General features: G+C 38.8%; 2 protein-coding genes and 1 long non-coding RNA gene across 3 annotated transcripts in view; 1 reads left to right on the top strand and 2 right to left on the bottom strand.

Annotated features, from left to right (window-relative positions):
• Positions 1-1,770: 1,770 nt before the first annotated feature.
• LOC127453250 (uncharacterized) overlaps positions 1,771-25,212 on the bottom strand; it is a 25,776-nt gene continuing 2,334 nt past the window's right edge. The window contains exon 2 of the long non-coding RNA XR_007899377.1: positions 1,771-2,453. This is a non-coding gene — a long non-coding RNA (uncharacterized LOC127453250). The remainder of the gene's footprint in view (positions 2,454-25,212) is intronic.
• slc39a3 (solute carrier family 39 member 3) lies at positions 3,283-12,404 on the bottom strand. The gene is made up of 4 exons (XM_051719428.1): positions 12,211-12,404; positions 7,960-8,141; positions 7,706-7,836; positions 3,283-5,326 (listed from the first exon to the last, which is right to left on the bottom strand). The coding sequence occupies exons 2-4, from the start codon at positions 8,126-8,128 to the stop codon at positions 4,640-4,642; spliced, it is 987 nt and encodes a 328-aa protein (XP_051575388.1). The 5' UTR covers positions 8,129-8,141; positions 12,211-12,404; the 3' UTR covers positions 3,283-4,639.
• creb3l4 (cAMP responsive element binding protein 3-like 4) overlaps positions 20,644-25,212 on the top strand; it is a 9,551-nt gene continuing 4,982 nt past the window's right edge. Inside the window, exons 1-6 of the mRNA XM_051719347.1 lie at positions 20,644-20,801; positions 22,557-22,688; positions 22,927-23,161; positions 23,252-23,376; positions 23,670-23,759; positions 23,876-23,982. Of these exons, the coding sequence (XP_051575307.1) occupies positions 20,751-20,801; positions 22,557-22,688; positions 22,927-23,161; positions 23,252-23,376; positions 23,670-23,759; positions 23,876-23,982 (740 nt within the window). The 5' untranslated portion in view covers positions 20,644-20,750. The remainder of the gene's footprint in view (positions 20,802-22,556; positions 22,689-22,926; positions 23,162-23,251; positions 23,377-23,669; positions 23,760-23,875; positions 23,983-25,212) is intronic.

The raw sequence follows: 25,212 nt of genomic DNA, 5'->3' as shown, positions 1-25,212 counted from the left end.
ACATACATACACACTCACACATATACATACATTCACATACATACATTCACACACATACATACACTCACACATATACATACATTCACATACACACACACATACATAAACACACTCACACATCTACACACATTCACATACACACACATACATACACATTTACATACATTCACATACATACACACACACACACACACACACATTTACATACATTCACATACATACACACTCACACATATACATACATTCACATACACACACATACATACACACTCACACATTTACATACATTCACATACATACACACACTCACACATATACATACATTCAAATGTACCTGTGTAATGGATGAAGCTTTCATAGATTTATGGTGAATAGCACATTATTTGTAGATATTTAAACTGTGAATATGTTTGTATTTATTGTATTTTTGGACACAATGATCAGTGTTTGTCTGTGTCATCTGTAATCATGAGAAATACATCACAATAGTTCAGCCACTGGAAATATTGTGTACTTATATTCTATACAATTCTTGGGTACATCTCTGAGATACATCAAATTTGTGTCAATAATATACTATATCTATAATGTTATTAGAGATGAGTTAATGTCTAATAAATAAAGTAAAATAAAGATGATACTCGTAATAATGAAAGAATGACAATGAATGACATTTTGACATTTAAGGGAGCATGGCTGGGGGTAACTTTGCTAATATAAAAAATATATCAAATAATTTAAAGATTTCAATTACATAACACAATTACGTCAAATTAAATCGAGCAATATTTAATAAAATAAACTAAATATTTTAAGTTGTATTATTTAATTTTGTTAAACATTACAAAATAAAATCTGTTGGAATTTTTTTTATGAAATTAAAATGCATAAATCTTGAAAATTGGCTAAAATAGTTTTTGAGTGTGGGAGACTGAACAGAAATATCTAAAGTGAACAAAAGGGAATCATTAATAATTGATAATTGGGGTTGTCACAGTAGTGCTGTAAAAACATGTCGCAATTATAACAGTAAAATAATGTAAAATTGCTATACAGTAATAATAAAAATCACAGGTATTTCCCTTAACATTCACGGTAAAAAAAAAGACGATAAATGTAATTTTACAGTAAAATATTGTAAACAAAAAAAATGTGATGTAAATGATGTAACGATGTAAAAAAGTATGATTTTGCCGTATAATTAATGGTAAAAATGTATATTATATTTAACAAGAGAATACATTTACTTTTACGGTAAAATACTGTTAAAAGTACGTAAAAATAATAATTGGGTGTTCCCACAAGTCCATGCGCGACCCGTGACATTTTATTATATTTTATGGGAATAGTTGTGTTTCTTCTCATTTGTAATATCAGTTATGTACATTGGGTTGTTCTGTGTGATATTATTATATATTTACCGTGATGGTGTTTTGTGTAAGTGACACTGTTTGCACTGTTTATAAATGTGTGTTCATTATTGCCACACTAACTGTACTATTATTTTCAGGAGTTTGCTGTGAGTTTGTACTGTTTAAGTATAACAATGTATATGTTATCACCCCAATCCAATGCATCTACAGGTACAGTATCTCCCGTTGTGTTCCTCAAACTTCGAGAGACCCCACGCTGTATGTTTCATTTCAGCCTTTTGTCAGCTAGGAATAGTAACCTTTAATTAATTTGTCACCCTATTGTCTGGTTGTATTATGAGCATTCTGTACCAATATCCCGGAAGAAAAAATTATATTGAAAAAACATGTTTCCTACTTACAGTATTTTCCATTATTTATTGACTTGGCAAACCTACAGACAAAACGGTCAGGCAGAATATGTATGAAGAACAAATCAAAATGACATTAAACATTTTAAATCTAATTTTGAACTAACAAATACAATTAAAACAGCATTCTAAGTGACTGACTGAAGCGTGTTAACTGTGCTGATTGACACATGAGGCTCAAAGTTCAGATATTAACCAGCAGAGAGCAGCTCTGAGCTCTGGCTAACACACCTTTACCTGCAAGATTGTATAGCGGATGTTCCTTGATTAATATAAAGTCAGCTATGCAGAAACTAGATTGTGAGAAAATCTTTGTGCATGCAATACTCAGTTGGGTATTTGTGGTCATGTGTACAGTAACTGCTATGACACAAAACACTTTTCCCCCTGCTATTGTTTATATCGCTGCACACTCACGGCTTCAAAAATATTTAATATGCAGTAACAGTTCTATAAAAGCAATAAGGCACTCTATTTCATGTTGTTAGGAGTTTTAAAGGAATGTTTCATGTTTAAAACATGTGAAGCTCAATCGACAGCATTGGTGACATGATGTTGATTACCACAAATATATATATATATATATTTTTATTTTATCCCCTTTTCTCCCAATTTTGGAACGCCCAATTCCCACTACTTAGTAGGTCCTCGTGGTGGCGCGGTTACTCACCTCAATCCGGGTGGTGGAGGACAAGTCTCAGTTGCCTCCGCTTCTGAGACCGTCAATCTGCGCATCTTATCACGTGACTCGTTGTGCATGACACCGCGGAGACTCACAGCATGTGGAGGCTCATGCTACTCTCCATGATCCACACACAACTTACCACACGCCCCATTGAGAGCGAGAACCACTAATCATGACCACGAGGAGGTTACCCCATGTGACTCTACCCTCCCTAGCAACTGGGCCAATTTGGTTGCTTAGGAGACCTGGCTGGAGTCACTCAGCACACCCTGGATTCAAACTCGCGACTCCAGGTGTGATAGTCAGTGTTAATACTCGCTGAGATATCCAGACCCTTATAAAATTGCTTATTAAACTTTTCTGTGTAAAGTTATATCTGATTTACAACTTTGTTGCCGTGACGACTCAACTCAAGTAAATCCTGCAAGCGATTTTTATCACAATAAAATCGTGTGCAACAGATTTTACCGCACTTAAATCATGTTAACACGTATACACTGCAAAAAAATCATTTACTTAATTACAGTTTTTCTCGATTGCTTAAACACATTTCTTGAGATGATGCCTCTTTTTCTCGAAACTCTAAACACAAATCCATAACTTCTCACCCAATTCCCCAAACTTCCTATTTTCAGGTCAAAATGAAGCTCTTCACTCGAAACCATTCAATCTTGCTGAAAAACCAAACTTTGCCCTCAGACATGACACACAAGCCCTCAAAAACACACACACTACAACATAGTCTTACACATAAGTCATGTTGCTTGTGGTTCTCCCCCTCAAACCTTTTCACATGATGAACACAACGAATGTATACATTTGCAAATGTTTTATTCCTTAAATGTACTGTACAATACACCAAACAACAACAAAATAATTATTCTACCCCAGCATCCCGTCTTTGGTCTGGGACAGGCCTGAGAATCTCGTCAACATCACCGGCTATATTGGCCCTAGCCAGGCAGCGGGGGTAAAATCCTCTTGCATGCCTGATCCACCCCTGGCACGCATCAACTGAAATGTCTAGGCAGGCTTGTTCCATGGCCTGGAGGAGGTGAACACGGATGTGAGGTTCTCAGTCATACACTTTCCACCGCCATGCCGAAAAAAACTCCTCTATCGGGTTTAGAAAGGGAGAGTATGCAGGCAGACAGGTGTTGGAAAACCTCAGGTTATTGGTAAACCAGTCATGAACCAGAGCAGCACGATGGAAGCTGATGTTATCCCAAACAACAACATAGCGAGGCTGCTCTGGTTGTGCTGGCTCCCTCATAGTCACACCATGGACAAGGACATGGTCAACTAGAGTGGCACGAATTCAGAATTTCATCTGAGACTGCTTATCTCCGTGCCCTTCCTCTTCCTTGTCATCATCGTCCTCCTCCTCCTCCTCTTCCTCCTCTCCAGTGTCCTCGACCTCTTCCTTCACGTCTCTCTGGATCCATTATTCCAAAACTGAATGAACTGAATGACTCGGGCCCTTTTATCTATCTATTGAAGGTTCTGATTGGTGCGTGATCAGTTTTGACAGTTTTGATGGAGTGTTTCCATCTGGGTAATTGTGTGCTAACTGAGCTCAAGCTGTGCTGACTTGAGTGAACAATACTGAATGCTAGTGCTTTCTAAATGACCACATGGTGTAGAGTTTTGTGTGTAGAGTTTTGCAGTGACAGTTCAACATACCTGACTCATGTGTTTATAGTTCAGGGAAATGGGTGAGCTTTTTGATAAATGGCGTTATGGTTTTGAAATTTTAGTTCAAAAGCCTGGTTATAGTGTTTAAGCAATCGAGAAAAACTAATATTTTTGTCTGGTTTTCCAGTAAAAAATATCTAAATATTCTTAAAACAAGTTCTGTTTACTTGACAAGCAGGATGACATAAAGATGTTCTGACAATCTGATAAAAATGTAGTGAAGTTTATGCTTAAAACAATCAAAATATCTTATGCCATTTTGCTTGTCAAAGAACTGTATCTTGTTTACATCTTGTCACTATACTTTTGAAATGATGTGACTGGCTGCATTCTCTTCTACGGTATCAGCAATTATTTTATTTGAATTTTTATAAAAGAGGGATGAATCAAAAATATTTTCTGTGATCATCATCATAACGCATAAAACAATTTCTGTGATGATGCACTCCTTCACAAAACACCCTGAAGGAGACTGTTCAGACTTTAATGAACAGAACAGCAGTAACGAGTGCAAAGCCAGTGAGGAGAGCAGCTACTTTATGGATGCGATGCTTCGGAGAGTCCGCTTGATTCTGCATGAAACCCATCACACTGACATTGATGAAGATGCCTGACGTCAGACCCTCCACAGCAGAGCGAACGAGCTGCACCTCAGGACTCGCATCCATCTCTGCCAGACTGATGCCGAGCCCGATCCCGGCCGGACACGTGATGGAGAAGAGAAGCAGACAGCCTGTCACCACGGTCCGACGCAGATGATGATGAGTCAGTGTGAACGCTAGACTGACGGCGATGATTCCCTCATGAAGGAGCAACATCAAACACGTCTCCAGGAGTCTCTCTCGGTCCTGCTGTCGTCCTGCAGACACACCCTCGCAGACGGCACGCAGACACAGACAGAACATCAGCAGAAACACACGCAGGCCTACATGTGACCTCACACTCTCTGGCCAATGGGATCCATCCATCCATGAAAGCCGTTTCCTGGAGAAACCTGGAGAATGTTTGGAAGTTTCTCTTTCACGGATGTTACAGTCCAGCAGCGTTTGCTTTTCATAAGAGAGATCACATGACTGGTCTGTGAAAGCCAACAACATTTGTTCGACCACAAAGACGATGAGGAAACCCATGGCCAGGACGAACTCGGGCAGCGGGAAACGAAGCTGCAGACAAAGAGAACGAGTCAGTCAGATTACAAAGGAATATTCTGGGATATTTTCAACCTAGCATTTCATGTTCACTTATCGATTTATTTCATGTAAGAAGCCGTGTAATACTGTACAAACAGCTCTGCTTTTCACGCAGTCGGGGTTTATTTTGCGTTAATGACTATAATGATAATACAAAAGTTTCAAAAGTATAGACACAAGACATAAACAATATGTGTGTTAATATGATTTGACCGTGATAAAATCACTTACTAACCACATCTGTGGAAAGTTAAAGCAAGTTTTACAACTTGATTATGCAATGTTAGCGAAGATCATGTACAACAGATATTTTAATCAGACTAAATTCAGTAAAGTCCCATGTCAAAAGGACTATTTAGACAACTAAGTTTAGATTATTTCACCCTCAGAGACCCAGTGTAGCAGAAGTGCAATGCTTGCTTCAAGCACATATATCATTTTAAATTATATGCATTAAATATGGGTAAAAACATCACTGCCCCTCTAAACTGCATCATATCAACAATTTACAGGACACAAAAAAAATCATAAACATATTAGCTAATATTAACACACTGTATATTCAAATTAAATAATAAGAACATATTAACAATTGCTAAAAATGTAGCAAGTTTTCGACCTGTAATATTTTGTTCTTAAATTTCATCATGTTTAATGATGTTTACATTTTCCGAAAATACCAACTTTCATGAATTTAAGACAATCGTTTTAAGCATAGCAAAAATGCAACACTGGGCATTAGTGCTCAAAATGTGTCTGTATTCACACAATGGATCATATTCAGTAAACCATATATAAACTATTCCAAATTATTTTTCAGTTATTTTCTGTGCTGTTCCATCATTAAGATAAAAAAATAAAAATCTTTGTTTTATGGTGTTCATGGTATATACGACACATTAGCTATATTACACAGAATATTTGTGTTATTTTGATAATACTAGCAAGTATACCATGCATATCAATAATCATTATTCATTTGAACTATTTATGAATTTACCTTTACTGCTTATGATGAATATTTTTCATACACTTTAGTTTTGTGTGTTGAATTGTGCTATGAATTCACAACTTTAACTTACTGTCTCAAAAAACAGTGGTGAAATTTTGCAACCCTAAATGAATGAGTTTTCCTAAATTCAACCTACGACAAAATATGCATAAAAATAGTCATTTTTAACTAGTGGCTTCCTAGCAACACTTCCAAGAAGTATCTTTTATATATATATAAACATCAATGCTTGGCTCTCTGAGGATTAAACTGCTCAAATAAAACACATTTTCTGAAAAATTGTGCTTTAACCAAAACACGAGCAGTACATTTCTGCTTTTTTTTTTATTTAAAATTTGGAATGCCCAATTCCCACTACTTAGTAGGTCCTCGTGGTGGTGCGGTTACTCACCTCAATCCGGGTGGATTGAAACTGAGGACAAGTCTCAATTTCCTCCGCTTCTGAGACCGTCAATGTAGCAAGTTTTACGAGTGTAGACTCGTTGTGCATGACACCGCGGAGACTCACAGCATGTGGAGGCTCATGCTACTCTCCACGATCCACACACAACTTACCACACGCCCCATTGAGAGCGAGAACCACTAATCATGACCACAAGGAGGTTACCCCATGTGACTCTACCCTCCCTAGCAACCAGGCTGGAGACCTGACTGGAGTAACTCGAACTCGAGACTCCAGGGGTGATAGTCAGCGTCGATACTCGCTGAGTTACCCAGCCCCCCCTCTGGGATATTTCCCCTTTTTCTCCCAATTTGGAATGCCCAATTCCCAATGCGCTCTAAGTCCTCGTGGTCACATAGTGATTCGCTTCAGTCCAGGTGGCGGAGGACGAATCTCAGTTGCCTCCGCGTCTGAGACAGTCAACCCGCGCATCTTATCACGTGGCTTGTTGAGCGCGTTGCCACGGAGATATAGCGCGTGTGGAGGCTTCACGCCATCCACCGCGGCAACCATGCTCAATTCACCACACGCCCCACCGAGAACAAACCACATTATAGCAACCACGAGGAGGTTACCCCATGTGACTCTACCCTCCCTAGCAACCGGGCCAATTTGGTTGCTTAGGAGACCTGGCTGGAGTCACTCAGCACACCCTGGGATTCGAACTAGTGAACTAGCGAACTCCAGGGGTGGTAGCCAGCGTATTTTACCACTGAGCTACCCAGGCCTCAACATTTCTGCTTTTAAAACCTCTGGTGCACTTTCCCCATTGACTTCCACTGTAAGTGCAGTCCTGTAATTATAGTCCATACATAGACAGAAAGTTAAAAATAACCCTGAATATTCCTTTAATAAGCTGAATATTAGCATCAAAAATAAGAAACACAGAGAGACTCACTGTGACCCCGAGATGACTGAATGTCTGTCTCATGTTGCGCAGGTTTTCTGGGAGCAGATCCAGCAGACAGGTGGCTAGAAAAACCCCTCTAGCAAAGCAGAACATCAAACTCAACACTCTGTGCCGAGTCCCTTTAAAATAAGAATAAAAACAAAAACATTTGTAACAATCCAATGTGAACATGATGGTATAATTTGTTATACTGAATTTAATTTATGCTGATTTTATTCATGTATTTATTTTTTAATAAATACCTGGATCAGAGCTGCAGTGTGCTGCCCGTCTCATGACCCAGAGCGGACTGAAGCCACACAGCAGACTGGCACAGAACAGCACCAACAGTGTGATGATTTTTATCTGGAGATCAGGTACGACAACATGGGCGACCTGCACACCTGAGGAGATCCGCTCTGAGTCCATCATCACAACATCACACCTGACACACAAAACACAGGGAAGCGTTATAGAGCTAGGTTCATATTTAGTTTTACGTCATTATCTGTCGTCATTATCTTTAATGATCCCATTATGTTTTGTTATTTGGTGTTATTTGTTATTAACTTTATCGAAAACTAATTTAATTGAATCTAATGTTTTTATTTGTCATTTCATTGTGAATATTGAGTGCCATTTCTGGGTTCTGCACTGTTGTTTTTAATCCAATGCAGATTCATATTTCAGCTCCAATATGACATTTACCGTTTTTCAGGTTGAAGAAATATGTAATAATATTTTTGTATGTTCATATTAATATTTACTACATCAATGTTATGCATTTTTACTTGTTACATTGCTTGTAAACAAGTAAAATAAATAAAAATAACTACAACAACAAATATTAACTGTTGCTCAAATATTATAAAGACAGATAAAGATGAGCCCGAGGATGTGTGTGTTTCTGTGCATGTGTGTTTCTATGTGTATGTGTGTGTTTCTATGTGTATGTTTCTATGTGTGTGTGTGTTTATATGTGTGTTTCTATGTGTATGTTTATGTGTGTGTGTGTTTATATGCATGTGTTTCTATGTGTTTATGTGTGTTTCTATGTGTATGTTTATATGTGTGTGTGTGTTTATATGTGTGTTTCTATGTGTATGTTTATGTGTGTGTGTTTCTATGTGTGTGTTTATATGCATGTGTTTCTATGTGTTTATGTGTCTGTTTCTATGTGTGTGTGTGTTTATATGTGTGTTTCTATGTGTATGTTTGTGTGTGTGTTTCTATGTGTGTGTGTGTTTATATGTGTGTTTCTATGTGTATGTTTATGTGTGTGTGTTTCTATGTGTGTGTGTGTTTATATGCATGTGTTTCTATGTGTTTATGTGTGTTTCTATGTGTGTGTGTGTGTGTTTATATGTGTGTTTCTATGTATATGTTTATGTGTGTGTTTCTATGCGTGTGTGTGTGTTTATATGCATGTGTTTCTATGTGTTTATGTGTGTGTTTCTATGCGTGTTTCTGTGTGTGTGTGTGTTTATATGCGTGTGTATGTGTGTTTCTATGTGTGTGTTTATATGCATGTGTTTATATGTTTGTGTGCTTATATGCATGTGTTTATATGCATGTGTTTTTATATGTGTTTATGTGTGGGTTAGGGTGTGTGTGTGTTTATGTGTGTTTCTATGTGTGTGTTTATATGCATGTGTTTATATGCATGTGTTTTTATATGTGTTTATGTGTGGGTTAGGGTGTGTGTGTGTTTATGTGTGTTTCTATGTGTGTGTTTATATGCATGTGTTTATATGTTTGTGTGCTTATATGCATGTGTTTATATGCATGTGTTTTTATGTGTGTTTATGTGTGGGTTAGGGTGTGTGTGTGTTTATATGTGTGTGTTTATATGCATGTGTTTCTATGTGTGTGTGTTTATATGTGTTTGTGTGTGAGTGTACTGCATGTGTGTTTATATGCGTGTGTGTGTTTATATGTGTGTGATTCTATGTGTTTTTATGTGCGTTTCTATGTGTTTATATGCGTGTGTTTATGTGTGTGTTTCTATGCGTGTTTATATGTGTGTGTGTTTAAATGTGGGTGTTTATGTGTTTGTTTGTGTGTGTGTGTGTGTGTTTCTATGCATGTGTTTGTTTGTGTGTGTGTGTATGTGTTTCTATGTGTGTGTTTACATGTGTGTGTTTATATGTGTGTTTATATATGTGTGTTTATATGTGTGTGTGTGTGTGTTTAAATGTGGGTGTTTATATGTGTGTTTGTATATGTGTTTCTATGCGTGTTTACATGTGTGTGTGTTTATACGTGTTTCTGTGTGTGTGTGTATATGTGTGTGTTTATGTGTTTATATGTGTTTCTATGAGTGTGTTTATACGTGTTTATGTGTTTGATTATATGTGTGTGTGTGTGTATATGTGTTTATGTGTGTGTGTGTGTTTATATGTGTTTATGTGTGGGTTAGGGTGTGTGTGTGTTTATGTGTGTTTCTATGTGTGTGTTTATATGCATGTGTTTCTATGTGTGTGTGTTTATATGTGTTTGTGTGTGAGTGTACTGCATGTGTGTTTATATGCGTGTGTGTGTTTATGTGTGTGTGATTCTATGTGTTTTTATGTGCGTTTCTATGTGTGTGTTTATGTGTGTGTTTCTATGCGTGTTCTGTGTGTGTGTTTAAATGTGGGTGTTTATGTGTTTGTTTGTGTGTGTGTGTGTGTGTTTCTATGCATGTGTTTGTTTGTGTGTGTGTGTGTGTTTCTATGTGTGTGTTTACATGTGTGTGTTTATATGTGTGTTTATATATGTGTGTTTATATGTGTGTGTGTGTGTGTTTAAATGTGGGTGTTTATATGGGTGTTTGTATATGTGTTTCTATGCGTGTTTACATGTGTGTGTGTTTATACGTGTTTCTGTGTGTGTGTGTATATGTGTGTGTTTATGTGTTTATATGTGTTTCTATGAGTGTGTTTATACGTGTTTATGTGTTTGATTATATGTGTGTGTGTGTGTATATATGTGTTTATGTGTGTGTGTGTGTTTATATGTGTTTATGTGTGTGTGTTTAAATGCGGGTGTTTATATGTGTGTTTGTTTGTGTGTGTATGTGTTTCTATGTGTGTGTTTACATGTGTGTTTTTATATGTGTGTGTTTATTTATATGTGTGTGTTTAAATGCGGGTGTTTATATGTGTGTGTGTGTATGTGTTTCTGTGCGTGTGTTTACATGTGTGTTTTTATATGTGTGTGTGTGTTTATATGCGTTTATGTGTTTGTTTATATGTGTGTGTGTGTGTTTATATGTGTGTTTATGTGTGTGTGTTTATGTGTGTGTGTATATGTGTGTGTGTATATGTTTGTGTGTTTATGTTTATATTGTTTTAAGTTCAGTTTCGTCATTAAAGTTATGTCGACTGTTCTGCCAGTTCCCTTCTCCTCCTCGCCCATCCTGAACCCGTTACAGGCACAGATGTACATCCTGTTAATCTACAGATGTTGCAGAAATTACACACTTCAGCTTTTCTTAATTAATATCTTGAGTGACGGGGAGTTATATCACACCTGAAAGTGCTCATTTGTCTCTACAGGTATGCTTGGGGTTCCTTTTGAGTTAATATACATTCACAAAAGAGAGGTTTGCAGTTAACGGAGCATACACACAGTTCTGATCTAAATTTGCATTCAGTATTAAATATAAATAACTACTCTTAGATTCATGAAACTCTCAATGATTTGACAACTTATTTGTCTTAAAGGAATATTCCGGGTTCAATACAGGTGAAGCTCAATCGACAGCATTTGTGTCATAATATTGATTACCACAAACATTAATTTCGACTCGTTCCTCCTTTTCTTTATAAAAGCACAAATGTGTGATCAGTGAGACACTTACAATGGAAGTCAATGGGGCCAATTTTTGGAGGGTTTAAAGACAGAAATGTGACGCTTATAATTTCACATGAATTCTCCTAATAAAACCTGTGTGTATTATTTGAGCTGTAAAGTTCTTTAAATCACCGTTTTAGGGTTTAGAGTGTGATGTCATCATGGCAACAAAGTTGTAAAATTGTATAACTTTACACAGAAAACTGTGACTTGAGACTTAAGAAAAGGAGGGACGAGTCGAAATTAATTTTTGTGGTAATCAACATTATGACACAGATCCTTAACTTGTATTAAACCCCAAACATTTCTTTAAGTAGGCCTATGTTATTTATATGTGAATTGGGGTTAAAAGAAAACTTTCACCCAATTTAAGTTAATTTACTAAGATAGGAATTGTTTGTATTTATTTATTTATTTTCTTATTCTGTGAACTCATACTTTATCAAATGACTTAATTTATCATATTAACAAAAATACAAAAATAGTTCAACTAATACAATAATCACATTTAAGGTAATTTACAAACAACAGAATTATCATTAACAACTAAAAATAACATGAACTTTGATAGAACTGCATTAGAAACAAACCTTTAACTGAAATGATATGCACATTAAAGAACAGCAGTTATAGTCTATTCTGAGACTTCATTATAATAGTCAAAGATAGTAACTTACCAATAAAATAAAGCTGATTATTTCACTTCTCTGTTGTTGCACATTTGTCGTTTTCAGTTGTAGTTCATTGTAAGTGTTATTATCACTTTTGAACTCATTTACAGACAAATCGTGTTTCCTCGTGTCAAATATCTCGTGTTATCGAAATATGTGTTTTGTTGAGGCCTGTTCCAGTATTTGCAGTATTTTGGCTCCAGTTCAGTTCCTGTTTTCGGGAAGGGGTGAGTCACTGACTGATCCGAATCTGATTCAGTGAGCGAGTCACTTCTCCGACTCTTTCCGTAACAGAACGCTCCTCAATTCAGAATGACTCGTTAAAAAGATCCGGTTCAAAAGAGTGAATCATCCGCGAATCGGACATCAATTTGACTCACAGCTGAACGTGTTCCAACGAGCACACAGAATTCAACACGCCCCCAAAGTTGTTGACCGTGTGTGGGGGGGACATGGAAAGGATCTGATATTATTTAGCAGGCACGGGCCACTTCTATTAAACTCAATGGGAGAAGTTGGAACGCCCAACGGTCAACGGATGTAGAAAGGAAGTCCCGCCTTACAGTTAAAAGAGCCAATCACCTTTTAGATACAGACATCACCTGTCGATCAACTCGCTAACGCGCATGCGCATTAGCTATACACGCCGGGAAAATTGCGTTTTTTAGCATAATATGAGGTAAAGAAATACAATTTATGATTCCAGTATTGTCATATTATATTGCTGATTTTAAATATGTTCTTTGATCGTAATCTTGACCAAACGTTTTAGAGATTTCGGTCTTTCTCCATTCAAGTAGATTGAAGCTGCACTGTCATGATTGATTTGAACAGATTGATGAATATGTCGTCACACACACTTAACACACTTCTTTTGAGAATCATTCTGGAACACTTGTAAGTGACTTTTTTATTATTAAAAAATATTAAACCATTTGATTACAAAAAACACACACACACACACACACACACACACACACACAAATTTCTCAGAAATGTCCCGAAGGTCACACAAGGGTTAAAGAAAAGGAGGAATGAGTTGAAATAAATTTTTGTACTAATCAACGTCATGATGACTTCACACCAAAACAACAGAAATAATACTACAAAAGAGTTAAAACCTCTATGAATTCTTAATAACTATTTTAAAGTCCCTTTTAGTTCCCTTGACCAAGGAAACATAATTAAATAATTCAAGTGCAAGGCATTGTGGGTATTCCCCAAAGCCTTAATTTTGTACTCAGTTTGAGTTACTAACACTTAAAATCTTAAGTATATGGATTTTTAAGAAAACTTGACATTTCATGCAATGTTTAATGAAGACAACTTCATTAGGAATTCTCGTGTATGTCATGACAGCTGTAACAGGATGATTGACAGGTCGGTGTGTTCGCAGGATACACGTAACTATGCAAGGGGTCTGTGGTTTCAAGGCGCAATTTTATGACGTGATAGTATGTCTCAATACTTGCACACGCTTTAGTTACTCACTCAGAAGTGTTCACTTTTCCATAACACACACACATAAAAAGGTAGATACTCTAAGGGCGTAGTATAAGTAGGCCAATCGAGATGCAGGGCAGGACTGTGGTTGAAAAAATTGTGCTAAAAGTCACGTGACTCACAAGTGGAATGAATTTGTTCACATCGTATTTTGTATTTGTTCGACAATCCTGTAGAATTTTTTGTATATTTGTAAAACACAGCCCATTTGTTTGTTAAAGTCGGCATGAAACGGAAGTTGTGACCGACTTTACTTCCGTATTGTGACGTATTTCTGAGTGAAAAAGCTTATCGAACAAGGGAAAAATGTAGGGCGTGGATTTGAGTTTATCCATTGGTTGTTGATTGGATTGTGAAAATATGGGCGTTGCAGGGCGGAACGGATGTGAATGCGAGTTTGCAGTGGACACAACCGGTTATCGGTGAAATTGAGCGGCGATCTCAACACATTTATGATCGTACTGACAACATAAACACACAAGCACATTGCGGTCTTTGCTTACGAAGAGGCTGTAGCCGTTGAAAAAAGAGTGAGTTAAAGATAACCATATTTTAACATTTTGAATCACAATACACTTGAACTGGAAAAACTTGATTTTTCCAGTTATAACAACATAAGGGTTTACTTTTATGCTGCCTTTATGTGCTTTTTGCAGCTTCAAAGTTCCAGACCATGTTGACTTGCATTGTATGGACCTACAGAGCTGAAATATTCTTCTAAAAATCTTCATTTGTGTTCTGCAGAAGAAAGAAAGTCACACACATCTGAGATGGCATGAGGATGAGGAAATGATGAGAGAATTTTCATTTTTGGGTGAACTGTCCCTTTAACAAAACCTTCCAGACGTTTGTATGATATACTGTATGTATTTGCTTCTGTTGAAGCCATCGGTCTGCATTATTTCAACTTAAAAAAAGTCATGTTTAATAGCAGAATTCCTGGTGAAGAACTACACTACCCATGAACCTGAAGAGAAAGATACACCAATCACATCAAAAGAGCTCTGCAGCTCCGCCCACTCCCATAATGCACTGTGAATGACGCAGTCAAGTTGCTCTACCTATACCCTCAAACTACTGATATTTTTGTATATATCTGAATATTTTGCAATTAAAAATAATGCTTCTATAGACCATTTCAAGACGATTTAAGGAAATGACATCTCCCCTTTTTTCTCCCCAATTTGGAATGCCCAATTCCCAATGCGCTCTAAGTCCTCGTGGTGGCATAGTGACTTGCCTCAATCCGGGTGGCGGAGGACGAATCTCAGTTACCTCCGCGTCTGAGACAGTCAATCCGCGCACCTTATCACGTGGCTTGTTGAGCGCGTTGCCACGGAGACGTGTGGAGGCTTCACGTTATTCTCCGCGGCATCCACGCACAACTCACCACGCGCCCCACCGAGAGGGAGAACCACATTATAGCGACCATGAGGAGGTTACCCCATGTGACTCTACCCTCCCTAGCAACCGGGCCAATTTGGTTGCTTAGGAGACCTGGCTGGAGTCACTCAGCACACCCTGGATTCAAACTCACGACTCCAGGTGTGACAGTCAGCGTCAGTACTCGCTGAGATACCCAGACCCCGCTTCATCAGTTCTTAAATGTTTTCATATCTTAAGTGTCGCGTAAGTTTAATGGTTAAACGCTGTGAAAAGAAACTTCACTGACACTGTAGGACGAAGACGCTACTCATTAAATTGCAAACGATCGGCTGTTCCACTTACTCAATGAACAAAAAGGGTTTAAATGATTAATAATCATTATAATCTTACCTGCATGCTTTTATGTCATCTACTGTATATGTATTTCTCATGGATGTTCTTGTGTTTTTAAGAGCTTTCTTGAAAATAACTGTTAAGGTAAAGTGTCAGCACTATGTGGATAAAATATTGAAAAATCAGAAAAAAGATCAGCTTGTTAACTTGTTCAGAAATCTTTATTTAATGTGTTACATATTAGATTTAATCTGCAACACACACTGAACTTCACACATTCAGTGGAGATAATGATGAAGACATATATAATTCTAGCCTACAATAAATACACATTACTACATGTATAATAATATTTACTGTAAAACATCAGCGGATCTTCAATGTCACGCTGCTTCTACAATATACAGTAGGAATCATTGTGGGGTAGCATAAATTAAATGAAATGATGAATGAATGATAGTTCAAATTAAATGAGGAACGTTTATGTCATGACAGCTGTAACAGGATGATTGACAGGTCGGTGTGTTCGCAGGATACACGTAACTATGCAAGGGGTCTGTGGTGTCAAAGTGCAATTTTATGACGTGATAGTATGTCTCAATACTTGCACACGCTTTAGTTACTCACTCAGAAGTGTTCACTTTTCCATAACACACACACACACAAAAAGGTAGATACTCTAAGGGCGTAGTATAAGTAGGCCAATCGAGATGCAGGGCAGGACTGTGGTTGAAAAAATTGTGCTAAAAGTCACGTGACTCACAAGTGGAATGAATTTGTTCACATCGTATTTTGTATTTGTTCGACAATCCTGTAGAATTTTTTGTATATTTGTAAAACACAGCCCATTTGTTTGTTAAAGTCGGCATGAAACGGAAGTTGCGACCGACTTTACTTCCGTATTGTGACGTATTTCTGAGTGAAAAAGCTTATCGAACAAGGGAAAAATGTAGGGCGTGGATTTGAGTTTACCCATTGGTTGTTGATTGGATTGTGAAAATATGGGCGTTGCAGGGCGGAACGGATGTGAATGCGAGTTTGCAGTGGACACAACCGGTTATCGGTGAAATTGAGCAGCGATCTCAACACATTTATGATCGTACTGACAACATAAACACACAAGCACATCGCGGTCTTTGCTTACGAAGAGGCTGTAGCCGTTGAAAAAAGAGTGAGTTAAAGATAACCATATTTTAACATTTTGAATCACAATACACTTACTTGTTACTCGCATTTAAAAATATAAATAAACTCCAGAGGCATCAGAAGCGTTGTATTCATCACCTCAGCAATTCAGGCGTGAAATGTCTCGAACACAACCGTGAATTCGCCGTTATTCCTCCTCATTCGAAATGTAAATTCAAGCCAGCTGACCCGTAACCAAGGAAGTAAGGGTTAAGGAACGATAGTTTTGAAGGAAAACAGATGAAAACACACCTTGCCATCTTCACCAACATGCGATTGATGCTTCCTTGAACTCTACACAAGGTTGTGGTATTTATAAGAAAGGGGCGGGGTTTAAGAGGACTAAATGATTGGAGAAGTCCTGCACCACCAGAGAGAAGTCTGTCATTTCACCGGAAGTCGAGTTATTACAGTTTAAATAACGATTACGAGGTCAAAAAATAAATAAAATAAAAATAAATAAATAAATAAAACATATGCATGGATGAATCGTTCACAGTAAGATCAATAACATGCTTCTGTGTCGACCATTCTGGCTACCGAGGGAATTCACAGCGGTCATTATCACTGCTGTGTACATCCCCCCACAAGCCGACACAGACCGGGCACTCAAGGAACTGTATGGGAGTATAAGTGAGCAGGAAACTGCGCACCCTGAGGCCGCATTCATTGTGACCGGGGACTTTAATAAAGCCAGTTTAAAATCAGTCGCACCAAAATACCACCAGCACATTAGTTTCAACACACGAGGGGACCGGGTTTTGGACCATTGCTACTCTCCCTTCCAGGATGGCTACAAATCCCTCCCCCACCCACCATTTGGCAAATCGGACCACTCTTCCATTCTGCTTCTCCCCGCTTACAGGCAGAAATTGAAACAGGAAGCACCCACCCTCAGAACGATCCAGTGCTGGTCGGACCAATCGGATTCTACGCTACAAGACTGTTTTGATCACACGGACTGGGAGATGTTCCAATCCGCCTCTGATGACGACATCGAGCTTTACGCTGATAGCGTAATGTGTTTCATCAGAAAGTGCGTGGAGGACATCATTCCGACCAGAACAACACGGATCTATCCGAACCAGAAGCCATGGATGAATAACGATGTTCGCGCGGCACTTAATGTGCGGACCTCCGCTTTTAATTCCGGGAACACGGAGGAGCATAAACAAGCCAGTTATGCCCTCCGAAAAACTATCAAAACAGCAAAACGCCAGTACAGGAGCAAGATTGAAGGACAGTTTAACACCACCAACTCTAGAAGCATGTGGCAGGGAATTGCTGGCTGGTGTTTTTACGGACATTTTCAACCTTTCTCTCTCTTTGTCTGTAGTCCCCACATGCTTTAAAACAGCCACCATTGTGCCTGTACCAAATCAAACCAAAATCACTTGCTTAAATGACTGGCGTTCTGTTGCTCTGACCCCCATCATCAGCAAATGCTTTGAGAGACTAATCAGAGATTACATCTGCTCTGTATTACCACTCAATCTTGACCCGCTGCAGTTTGCTTACTGCAACAACCGCTTCACTGATGATGCCATTGCATCTACAATACACACTGCTCTCTCCCACCTGGAAAAAAAGAACACTTATGTGAGAATGCTGTTTGTAGACTACAGCTCAGCATTCAACACCATAGTGCCCTCCAAGCTAGATGAGAAACTCCGGGCTCTGGGCTTAAACAGCTCGCTGTGCAGCTGGATCCTGGACTTCCTGTCAAGCAGATGCCAGGTGGTTAGAATAGGCAGCAACATCTCCTCATCACTGATCCTCAACACTGGAGCCCCACAGGGCTGTGTTCTCAGCCCACTCCTGTATTCCCTGTACACACATGACTGTGTGGCAACACATAGCTCCAATGCCATCATTAAGTTTGCTGATGACACGACGGTGGTAGGTCTGATCACTGACAATGATGAAACAGTCTGCAGAGAGGAGGTGCACACTCTGACACACTGGTGTCAGGAGCACAACCTCTCCCTCAACGTCAGTAAGACAAAGGAGCTTGTGGTGGACTTCAGGAGAAGAGAAAGAGAACACAGTCCCATCACCATCAATGGAGCACCAGTGGAGAGAGTCAGCAGCTTCAAGTTCCTGGGTGTCCACATCACTGTGGAACTCACATGGTCCGTCCACACTGAAGTCGTTGTGAAGAAGGCTCATCAGCGCCTCTTCTTCCTGAGACGGCTGAGGAAGTTTGGAATGAACCGCCACATCCTCACACGGTTTTACACCTGCACTGTAGAGAGCATCCTGACTGGCTGTATCTCCGCCTGGTACGGCAATAGCACCGCCCACAACCGCAAAGCACTGCAAAGGATGGTGCGAACTGCCAGACACATCATCGGAGGTGAGCTTCCCTCCCTCCAGGAAATATATACAAGGCGGTGTGTGAAAAAAGGTCGGAGGATCATCAGAGACTCCAGCCACCCGAGCCATGGGCTGTTCTCACTGCTACCATCAGGCAGGCGGTATCGCAGCATCAGGACCCGCACCAGCCGACTCCATGACAGCTTCTTCCCCCAAGCAATCAGACTTCTGAACTCTTGATCTCCCACGATCAAAATACATCAGCACTGCACTTTATTACCCTTACTCTTATATCTCACACCGGACTGTCATAAATTATATTATTATTATATTATATTCTCTCTTAACAACTGACTATCAACCGACAGCCTGAATGTCAATACAGTACAATACTGTACATTCTATATATACTATATATACTTTTTTATATATTTTTTTTTAATTTTATTGAATAATGTGTATCTATATTGTGCGTATTGTATACTGTACAGTGTATGTTATTATTTGTATATTGTTGAGTGTAATTATGTGTATAACAGATGTTTAAATTGTGTTGTGTTAATCTGATGTTATTGTAAATTGGTATATGTCTCATCACTGTCACGACTGCTATGTTGATCGGAACTGCACCCAAGAATTTCACACAGCATTGCACTTGTGTATATGGCTGTGTGACAATAAAGTGATTTGATTTGATTTAGAAAATAGATAGGGTGAATTTTCATTTCATGCTGACTTTAAGCCAGTGGTACTGGACAACTACTCTTTCAAATGGCCCTTTGGATTTGAAAATCGCTTTCTGTTTGTTTGTTTGAGTCAAGTTTTCCTTTGCGAAGCGGATTGAGTTTGTATGCAAAACGTTCTATTTGTTTGCAGAAATCTGGCTCTATAAAAAAAGGACTTAAATATTGATTATTTCCAAAGTCTTTCTAGCGAGTCACTCCACTGTCGGGCATCTTTGGAAAGCTCTCAGGAGGTTATTTCCAGTCATGACAGTGCAGCTCCTATCTACTTGAATAAGGGAACACCGAAATCTCCAAAACGTTTGGTCAAGATTACAATTAAAGAACATATTTTAAATAAGCAATAAAATATGACAATACTGGAATCATAAATTGTATTTCTTTACCTCATATTACACAAAAAAAAAAACGCAATTTTCCCGGCTTGTATAGCTAATGCGCATGCGCGTTAGTGAGTTGATTGACAGGTGATGTCTGTATCTAAAAGGTGATTGGCTCTTTTACCTGTAAGGCGGGACTTCCTTTCTACATCCGTTGACCGTTGGGCGTTCCAACTTCTCCCATTGAGTTTAATAGAAGTGGCCCGTGTCTGCTAAATAATCTCTGGCTTTATTCTCTCGAGTCTCAGCCAGCAGGAACTGTCAGTCAGAGTCTATTAATTCTATGCATTTATTCCTCACACATATATATGTACTTCCACCTCAGCAGTTTTAATAAAAATTAGTTTTAAAGATCCTCATCCAGTAACCACATACGACTGTGATTGGTCCGTCCAGAACAGCGCTGAGAAAATTAGCAAACATCACGTGACCGCAATAATTTACACCTGAATAATGACACTGATAAACTTTTAGAGACATTGAAGTGAGAATAAACACCAACACCAGAATTATTACTTAGACTCATGTAACCCCGTCAGAGCCAGGTCGGCGTGCTATTGGTCAGTGTGGCTGCAGAGCTCCGCCCACACGCTGAACGCGGATGTGAAGCGTTGAGAGAATCAAAAGAGCCAGAAGATCCGGATCCACACTGAGAAATATCCGCTTGAGCTCGGAGTTTACACCGAATACGCGTGTGTGAATGATGCATGAAGCCGATATCGTGTCCGGAGACTCCAGATCCACCGAAAGAGTGAGTAAAATCTGCACGAAAACAATATAACGCGGTTTGTTTACTCTGATTGACAGCTGAGCTCCTCCCACGTGTGATCGCAGAACAGCTCATCATTACAGACACTGACTTTTTGTTTTAAATGTCATGTGGATCAGCGGTTAATGATGCTGATTTTATTGTCACTTAGTGCTCATATGTTTACTGTCCCTGTTTTAATATACATGTTGTTGTTTTAAATGTTCTGTAATGTAAAGAACACGTATAAAGAATTCAAGGTAATTGTGACAGACTTGTGAGTCTAGAGGGAACAGGTTTATAACGGCTGAATGTAACAATGTAACAATGCTGAATGTAGCAAGTCCAACCCTATACCAGGATGTTGACGTTCTGAGACAGAGAGAGTTCATTGGTTCAACAGAATCAAAGCTCCGCCTCCTCATGTGTTCGCCATACCTGAGACAGGTTTTTTTACTTCTTTTTCTTGACGTTATTGAGTGTAAATCCTTTATTGAAAATGTTTTTATACTACATAAGTCATTTATTTTGGTCCGAATCCATTACTTAAAAAAATAAAATAAATAAATACATTAATTAATTAATTAAAAATTCAATTCACACACAGGAATTACTTGAAAATAAATATTTAATTTTAATTATTATTATTTTTTTTTTTAGATTTCTTCTGTGGCTTAAAGTATGAATGTTGGCATGAGTAGTGCAGAATAATATTTGTTTTATTATTTGCCTATTTTTTTTTAAATAAAAAATCGAATTGTTATATTTCTGATTTTATTATTATATCTTTTATTATTTTGTTATTTCTTAAAAAGTAAGCAGTGACATTTTTGTTTTTAAATATGATTAATATTTGAAAAACCTTTGTCCTCAAAATCAGTCATGTGGTGTAACCAACCTGCAGGAAGCTGTTGTTGTTGTTGTTGTCAAGTGACAAAAACAAATCAAAACACTTTTAGACCTTCATGACTGTGTTTAAAAGTTTAAAAAATCATCAGACATTTATGGAAGGACACATGGTGTAACACTAAGAACTCTTAAAAATGTATAATATTGATAACAAATATATTTTTTAACCTTACATTTTTTTTTCATTGTGCAAAGAAAGTATTTTAATACCTTTAACTTGTTGGTTACACCACATGACATTTTTAAAGTCATTAAATATTGATTGTACTTTTTTGTGGAAAATGCTACCATTTGTTTTTTTTTTTAAATCAACGTGGACACAAAGATGACATTATTATGAACCTGACACATGTGTTTTAAACTAGAGTTTTAAAATATTTCTTACTTTTATCACTGCGGACAACCTTATTTGTCAGCGACCCAGATGCACAGTTACACTGACCCCAAAAATGTTTATTCACTTGCATCTCACTTGATGAATGAATGAGTGAATGTCGCTGTATTAGAATAGATCAAATGTGATGTGTGTCACTTCTCTCAGAACTAACTTCACTTTTATGAGTGATCTTTGACTTTCAGTCATCTGGTGTCTTGCTGATTGTTAGTGGATGAAGTCACAAAGATGTCCTAGCAGAGGAACCACAGTTCAGCACATTCACTACCAACACAAAGTGTCGCAATAATGCCTGACTTCATTTCTGACACTAAATAGGCAATGCTGTTTTCACATTTCAAGCCTAACAAACTTCTTTTTGTGTAATGTTTTTATTGAAAAGTGTGCTCGCGCTACATTTCTTAAAATAAATGACACTTCAGTGTAAATGATACACTAGTTTGTTTATGTTGTAGGATGAAGGAGGCGTGTCATCCAGACCCGGTTCTGAAGAGATTCTGGAGACTGGGCTGCTATTGGATGACTCCGGACTGCTGTACGGTGGCCTGGAGAGACACACAGAGGAGTGGAGCATTGAACCACACTGTGTGAGCATCTCTCTCATTTAACTCACAAGATTCAATCTGTCCTGATAATCTCACGGTTAAGCGTGTGTGTGTGTGTGTGTGTGTGTGTGTGTGTGCATGCAGGCAGATTCAATTACATTAAATATTTTTCAATCTTTATAAGCCAGAAGCCAACACAAATCAGAAGTTATACGTTTGCATTTATTTATCTAGCAGAACATCTCTCCTCTGTCCTAAAACATCAGTCATTGTGTTCCAGAGTTTAAATGACAGCGAATCAGAGGAGGTTCTGAACGGCATCAACCCGAACGAGGTGTATACGACAGCAGCTGCGCAGGAGCCACAGTCAGAGAGCGACAGCAGTCTCTCTGAAGATATTCTGATGCATGAACAGACGCCCACCGTCTATCAGGTGGTGTATGACATCAGCGGTCTGGGGGCCGTTACATCACAGCAGGAGCCGCAACGTGTGGACGTGATCTCCATAGAACTGGGTGAGAGCTACTTCCTGTTGAGTCTTTGGCATGAAAGCGCAAAACACTCGCATGTAACAAGTCTGTTCTGTCCTCTGATTGGCTGCTCAGATGAGTGGAGCTCTCAGATGTTGCTGTCGGAGTCGTGTGTGGTGAACGAGCTGGTGTCATCTGTTAAAATGGAGAACGCTTCATCTGACGACACGCAACAAATGCACAACCAGGACAACTTTCTGGTACAGTTTTTTAAAGAGATAGTTCTCCCAAAAATGAAAGTTCTGTCATGCAGTGACCAGCCAATTGTGACGTGCCAAATTTAAATATGCAGAAGCAGAAATGAGATTAAGAGCTGCAGAGAAGGGGAAGATTTTCAATGAATAACAATTTAAATTTAGTCTGTTCCTCACACAATGCTGTCATCTACACTAGAAAGCCATACGGGTTTGGAGCAGCATGAGGGTGAATAAATGATGACATAATTGTTATCTTTGTGTGTCTGGTGCATTGCTGATGTTTGAACTCTTCCCAGGTTTTTCCTGAACTTCAGCTGACAGATGAGGAACAGAAGCTGCTGGATCAGGAGGGAATTTCACTGCCCAATAATCTGCCATTGACCAAGGTGTGACATGCCTCGTGTGTGTGTGCGTGTGTGTGTGCGTGTGTGTGTGCGTGTGTGTGTGTGTGTGTGTGCTGTGAGGAATACAGCACTGAAGAGAGTGTGTTTAAATCTCACAGGCCGAGGAGAGAATCCTGAAGAAAGTAAGACGGAAAATCCGTAACAAACTCTCAGCGCAGGACAGTCGCAGGAGGAAGAAAGAGTATATCGACGGACTGGAGAGCAGGTGAGATGTTACCGAAGTTACAGTACATCTCAGTAACACAACAGATGCACAAATTCATTAGACATGAATGCAAACTTCAAATACACACATCGTTAATCTTATAGCTGCAGTTTCATGCACATAGAAATGATGAGCCGTTCGCATTTATACTGAATGTAAATGTGCTTTTGCATTTTTAATAACTCGATATTCTGTGACATTAAAGGACAAATATTAGTGATTTGATGCTGATCCACCACGTCTGTTTCAAATCAGCTCTGGTCGGTCTGACTGTTCATATGTCTACAAACTCTCCATTTAACCAGCTTGTTGCACACAAACATTACAAACGTGTTGGTTATTGATGAAGATCATGTCGCAGTGGAACACATGCAACTCCATTGTACTTTTGGAGCATGTGATTTCATACTTGCGACTGATGCATCTGACTGGCCTGTCTCGTGAATAACATCGAGAGAAACCAATGACCTGTATGTGCTCAAATCTAGTGTAAATATAAAATAAATACATCCACGTGACATCTTCCCAATGTTGGTATCAAAACAGGAAGAAGAAAATGGGCCAAAAAATCCCCAGATGAATCACTTTCTCCTTGAAAATATTTTCAATGCTTGCTATCATTGCATTACACCATCTGCAACACGTACAAATCTGTTAACATCTAGAGAAACATGTTTTAGTGTTTCATGACCCTTGAAGACACTTGTTTAATAGAATGAAGGTTAGATGAAGATTTGAATTTGGGACGACTGAAAGTGAATCAAGGTGTAATGAGTTCTCTTTTAAAGTAGTTTTACCTCTAAACTCATCAGGTGTGTGTGCGTGTGTCTCTGTGCGTGTGTCTCTGTGCGTGTGTCTCTGTGCGTGTGTCTCTGCGCGTGTGTCTCTGCGCGTGTCTCTGTGCGTCTGCATCTGCGTGTGTCTGTGTGTGTGCGTCGTGTGTCTGCGTGTGTCTGCGTGTGTCTGTGCGCGCGTGTGTCTGCGTGTGTGTGCCTGTGTGCGTCTGTGTGTCTGCGTTTGCGTGCGTGTGTGTGTCTGTCTGTGTCTGTGTGTGTGTGTCTGTCTGTGTCTGTGTGTGTGTCTGTGTGTCTGTCTGTGTGTCTGTGTGTCTGTCTGTGTCTGTGTCTGTGTGTGTGTGTGTGTGTGTGTCTGTCTGTGTGTGTGTCTGTCTGTGTGTGTGTCTGTCTGTGTGTGTCTGTGTCTGTGTGTGTGTCTGTGTGTGTCTGTGTG

This window comes from Myxocyprinus asiaticus, chromosome 15, assembly GCF_019703515.2.
Source record: "Myxocyprinus asiaticus isolate MX2 ecotype Aquarium Trade chromosome 15, UBuf_Myxa_2, whole genome shotgun sequence".
NCBI lineage: Eukaryota > Metazoa > Chordata > Actinopteri > Cypriniformes > Catostomidae > Myxocyprinus > Myxocyprinus asiaticus.
Note: the sequence above shows the minus strand (reverse complement) of the source record. Positions and strands in the feature narration are given on the sequence as shown.